The sequence below is a fragment of the Nannospalax galili genome, unplaced genomic scaffold (genome assembly GCF_000622305.1).
Source record: "Nannospalax galili isolate Female #2095 unplaced genomic scaffold, S.galili_v1.0 scaffold175, whole genome shotgun sequence".
In the NCBI taxonomy this organism is placed as follows: domain Eukaryota; kingdom Metazoa; phylum Chordata; class Mammalia; order Rodentia; family Spalacidae; genus Nannospalax; species Nannospalax galili.
Window position 1 is genome coordinate 233903 of NW_008336314.1, and position 5928 is coordinate 239830.

Here is a 5928-nt window from a genome sequence, read left to right on the forward strand (position 1 = left end):
AGTAACTAAAATGAAAGTTCTATGAGCCATTCACTTCCTGCTTTGAATACTGTAGAATACCCCCACTCTGTCAAAGTCTATAAATTTTCCAGTAAGTAACAACGTTAAATAAAGTGTAAACTCTCTCTTGCTATACAGGCTATTCCTGCTGCTTTCAAGAAAGGTAGCCCTTATTTCATGTGTGTTCCCTTCAAACAAAAAAAACCTTCTTTACAATAAGCAATATCCCAAATGTTGGTGGATCATCATACTTTCAACCCTTGAGGGCTTAGCACCAAAGTAAAAGAGGAAACCATGATAGATTTGTTACTCAGATTGAGTCAGGCAAGAAAGGAATGAGATTCCTAAAGGAATACAGCCACAGCAAGTCATGAAAACCCCCTCCAGAGACTTGCCTAATGCCCAGCCATCACTCAGGCAAACTCCTGGGACTGCACACAAATGGTGGTGAGTCTCTTTTCCTGTCTTTCTGTGACCCTTTTCATAGATGCAAAGAGTTTTATCCCAACATAAAGATGGAAAGGTTTCTTTAGCCATTAAAGAAGTTCTATAGCCTGATTCATTTCCTGAGGCACAAAGGAGCTTTGGAAAACAAAAGTTATAGACCAAATGTTTGTGTCTCTCAGATTTGAAAAAAAAATTTTACTTATTATTTTTTATTTTATGTGTATGAAAAATGTTTTTCCTGCATGTGTGTAAGTGCACCCACATCATGCAGTGCCTGTGGACGTCAGAAGTAAGTGTCTGATCCCCTTGAAGTAGCATTATGGACAGGTTTTAGCTGCCATGTGGTTGCTGGGAACCAATCCTGGGTCCTCTGCAAGAAGAGCCAGTGCTCTTAACCACTGTGCCCTCTCTCCAGTTCCATCTCTCAGAAATTTTTATGTTAAAATTCAAGCCCTCAACATACCCTGTGTGGTTGTATTTGAATGTAGGGCTTTCAAGGAGGTAATGAAGATTAAAGGAGATGGCTCAGCAGGTAAAGGTGTTGGCCTCTAAGCCTAATGATCTGAGTTCCATTTCAGGACCAACATGATGGAAAGAGAGAACTAACTCTTTTAAGTTGTTCTCTGACCTCTACGTATGTGCTGTGCCCACATATACCCACCCTCTTACATTCCTCCCCAGAAATAAATGCAATTCTTATTTAAAAAATATTAAATGAATTCATCAGGGTAGGGCTCTAAAACAGTAGAATTCTTATCACTAAAGTTAACCTCTCTCTGCCCTCCAATGTGCGAAGTCAGCATGAGAAGGTGTCCATCTACGTACAAGACCAGAGGATGACCTTATCAGAAACTGAATTGGCTACCAATGTGATCTTGGACGTCCTAAATTTGAAAACTATAAATATGAATATAACTTTATGTTGTTTGAACCACTCCTATGGCTTGTATTGGAGCAGCCCAAGCACAGACGTTCCCCAGAGATTGACTGTAGGTTACTTTTTTTATGTTCAAAGCACTTTGTATTCTGCTTTCTGAGCTTGAAATCCTATCATCTTAGCATACTACATGATTTTATTTTAAAGTTACAGATAATAAACATCCAGTGGCCTCTCAGAAGGAGGAAGGGGCTACCGCAGTGGCTTACAGGAATTAACTGGTCCCAATTCACAAGAGCAGATTGTGAAGGATGAGAGATAAAACAGATACATATATTTCGGCTCCTTCCCAACTATCACTGAACCAGTATTTTTCATTTTTTTATTTTTTGAAAAAAATTCTATCCCACAAGGACAAAGAAAACAGAATTGGAGATCACAGTGAGAATATTTTAGAAGCTGAAGAAGGATGTGGTGGAGAGACTGCTAACTTATCAAACCAAAGGAAATTGAATGTAGGGGAAAACTGAGGTGGAACTGGATTTTCAGTATTGAATTTCAGATGACAAAGACTCCATGGACAGTTGCTGCCTTTGATTTTGTAGTAAATGCTCTAAATAGGCTATTAGAAGCATTTCTTTAGGAAATTCAATCACTTGATTGGGAGGTATGAACCCCAAAAAGCATTGACATGAGAGACTGCCAGGAAATGCAGTGGATGGCCTTGTGGCAAACGTCATGGTCAACATGTTTCCTCTGTGTACAGTGCTGTGATTAGCATTTTTAAATGACTGAAACTTCAACACTCTGGGTTTACAAGATGTTTGAGCCAAGGATCTAGCCTAAAAACAAAATGTATACACAGAGAATAGACAATTACTTTCTTGGAGAAGACAGAAACTAGGAAAGGAAAGGAATTTTTATTTACTATTTTTAATTTATGTGTATGAGTGTATTGCCTGCAAGTATTTAAGTGCACCTGTGTCGTGCAATGCCCATGAAGGTCAGAAGAGGGCGTCAGATCCCTTGTAACTGGAGTTAGCCACCATGTGGGTGCTGAGAATTGAACCCAGGTCCTCTGCAAGAGCAGGCAGTGCTCTTAACCACTGAGCGATCTTTCCAGCCTCCAGGAAAGGAATTTTAAAAACAATCGTTTATCCTAAATATTTCAGAGAGAGAAGAAAAAGTACTGTGTGAATGGGACAAGAATTGGGTAAAAGACAAGGAGAAACTTGAGGAGTACAATCTCAGCTCTTGGAAAGAAATGAAGTATTTTACAGCAGAATGAAAGACCCAACAGTTAGAATTGAGTAACTAGTCTACACAAATAAAACAAATGGCAAAGAATTGGGAATTTTTAGATTAGAAATGCAGAGAGCCCATCCAGGAGCTAACACAAAGCTATAGAAAAGCATCACTAAAGAGCAAGTCAACCAAATTCCCTGGAATTGGGGAAAATGAGTTTGTAGATTAAAAGCCCCATAGGAGCCCAACACAGTGAGGAATTAGCCTTAATAATAAAGGTATTTGATCTTGACATTTTACAGCACTGGGCATGCCATAAGGGGAAAGAGATTTCCATTAGAACTATCAAGCAGCAGGGGTTGCTTTACATTGCTTGGTGGCAAAGAAGTTGCATATTGTTTTCAAAATTCTAAAGAAAGGACAAGGGAGTTAGACAGGCAAAGTTCTTGCTGCACAAGCATGAAGACCCAAGTTTGATCCCCAGAACCCACTTTAGAAAGCTGGTATAGTGGCATGCACTTCCAATTCTAGCACTGGGGAATAGGTGAGAGGTGGATCCTTGAGGCTCACTGGCCAGCCAGTTTAGCTGAAATGGGGAGCTCAGCGTCCAATAAGAAACGCTGTCTAATAAAAAAAATTTCATGGTTCCTGAGGAATGATATCTCAGTTTGTGCTCTGGCCTCCACATGCATATCATACTGTTTTTTTTGTTTTGTTTTTGTCAACTTGACACATACTAGTTACCTGGGAAGAAGGAACCTCAGTTGAGGAATTTCTTCCATCAGACTGTCCTGCAGGCATATCTGTGGGACATTTTCTTGATTGCTAATTGATGTGGGAGGACCCAGCCCCCACATCAGTTGGGCATGCCATGCCTAGGCAGGTGGGCCTGGACTGTATAAGAAAGATAGCTGAAAGTGATCCAGGAAGCAAGCCAGCAAACAACGTTCCTCCGTGGTCTCTGCTTCAGTTCCTGCCTCCAGGCTCTTATCTTGAAGTTTTGACCTGACTTCCCTAAGTAGTGAGTTATGACCTGGGTGTTGTAAGATGAAATAAACCCTTTCCTCTCCCAAGTTTCTTTTGGTCAGTATTTTAGCACAGTAATAGAATCCAACTTAGAACACACACATACACACACACACAGCAAAGAGAGAGAGAGAGAGGAGAGAGAGGAAATGATCCATCCCCCAACAAAATTTGGGTTCAATAAAACTGTAAAAGTGCCAGAGATTTTGACCATAGCTGAAAACCATTTCAAATAGTTAAGGTATCAGGACTTTCCTTTTCTCTACACCTTTCTCTGTAAGTTAATGGAGTATGTGTTTTTCTGCAAAGAGGGAGGAGATAGAGAAGTTAAGATGCAGGTGAGTCCTCATGACTACAGCTGAGGTACCAGTTTCCAGAGCTCAGGATCCTGACTGAGGTAAACCCATGACTTTGGGGGAGATTTCCTGTAGATGAACTTGATAGCGCACCTGCCATATACATTTTCATTTTGGGGACAGAGTCTGGTGTAAGTGCATAAGACTGATTGCTTAAAAAGCGATTGGACACACACACACACACACACACACACACACACACACACACACACACACAAAACCAGCTGGTAAAAGTCAGTAAAAGAATAAAAGGATCTCTTCAGAAAAGGAAAATTACATGTACATTGCAGTTTGTCTAAACCTAGTTAACTAACATATGAATTACCTCACAGTTATCATTATTGTGGTGAGAACTCTTTACACATACTCCTTTAAAAAAATGTTAAGAGTTTGGGGCTGGACAGACAGCTCAGGGTTTAAGCACATTGTCTACTCTTGCGGAGGACCTGGGTTCAGTTTCTAGCACCCACACAATGGCTAACAACTGTTTGGAACTCTGGCTCCAGGGGATCTGACACCCTTTTCTGGCTTTCATGGACACTGCATGAACTTACATACATGTAGGGAAAACACCACTACACATAAAATAAAATGAATAATTTTTTTTAAATTTAAGAATTCTAATATATTATAGATTGTTGTCACCATTTGGTAGACTAGATTTCCCGAACTTCTGGTAACTGACATTTTATGTCCTATGATTAATATTTCTTTATTCCACTTTGCAGTAATGACTTGCAATTTTATGTGTCAATATAAAAAGTAAAACAGCCAGTGACAGTGAGACACAAGAGGAGGCAAATCCTGAAGAGGATGTAGCAAGAAGATTGGAATACACCTTAGGACTGGTTTACACCTTAGGACTAGAAATGAGCTCAACTGGTACGGTGCTTGCTGTGCATTTAGGAGGACCTGGACTGATGCTCAGCATCACATGAACTAGGTATAGTGTCACACATTTGCAGGTTTAGCACTTTGAAGGTAGCGGCAGGATGATCAGGAGTTCAAGATTATCTCCTTGGGCATATAGTGAGTTTGAAGCCAGTCTCAGTTATATGAGACTCTCTCAAAAAGAAAACAAACAAACCAAAAACAAAAAACCCAGAAACTACAAAAGAGAATATTTAAAAATAAAAATAATGAGTTGGAAAATATGGGAATGCATTAAAAAATGCTCAACACAATTTTTAAAAGGACATTTAGCCAGGCACAGTGGTACATGTCTTTAATCTCAGCTCTGGAGAGGCAGAGACAGGTAGATCTTTGTGATTGAGGCCAACCTGGTCTACATAGTGAGTTTCAGGCCAGCTGGGACTTCAGGAAAACTTTGTTTCAAAAAAAATAAAAAAAGAAAAGACATGTATTCCTGATATACTGCATGTATCAATGATAAAAATCAAGAATATAGTCACAACATTTTAAGCATTAAGGAACTGTTTGACCAAACAGTATTTATAATAGTAGGAATAAGAATCATGAAGATGAGAAAGGAATGTGTGTGTTCATGTGTGTGTATGGATGTATGTGTGTGGGTGTGTGTTTCTGTATGTGTGTGTGCATGCAAGTATGTGCATGTGTGTATACAGTTGGTGTAAGGTGTTATGATCTACCATGGGTGACTATTGTGCCTTTTATGATGTTTGTGTAATTTTCTTAATTTTTCCCCAGTTAATTATTTATTTAATAACCACATACTTAGAAGAAGCATTTCATTACAACAGCATTGACCTATTCAATAACAAATTTTCTGAGCTTAGATGAATCTTTTTCAAATTGGCTGTAAATTTTTAGGTTTGTGGTTGAATTATTAGTTATATAATATTGTACTCAGTATAAACCTATAAGACATAAAATTAAATGAGGTTTTAAACTTTAAAAAAATCTCCATTTCATTATTAAAATAAACAGTTTCATACAGAAAACTTGATTTTCAATGTAACTGACATTAAGATGTTTGCACATGCGTTTCTAATCTCT

The 5928-nt window shown here is 38.8% G+C and overlaps 1 protein-coding gene across 3 annotated transcripts in view; it reads left to right on the top strand.

Moving 5' to 3' along the window:
- The window catches only part of Prkg1 (protein kinase cGMP-dependent 1), a 1315555-nt gene that overhangs the window by 111834 nt on the left and 1197793 nt on the right, over nucleotides 1-5928 (top strand). Inside the window, exon 1 of one of the 3 annotated variants that reach the window (XM_029562517.1) lies at nucleotides 336-444. The exons of the other annotated variants lie outside the window; for them this stretch is intronic. Coding sequence (XP_029418377.1) covers nucleotides 371-444 — 74 coding nt within the window. The 5' untranslated portion in view covers nucleotides 336-370. Of the gene's footprint in view, nucleotides 1-335; nucleotides 445-5928 lie in introns of those variants that run through there. 3 annotated transcript variants of the gene reach the window in all.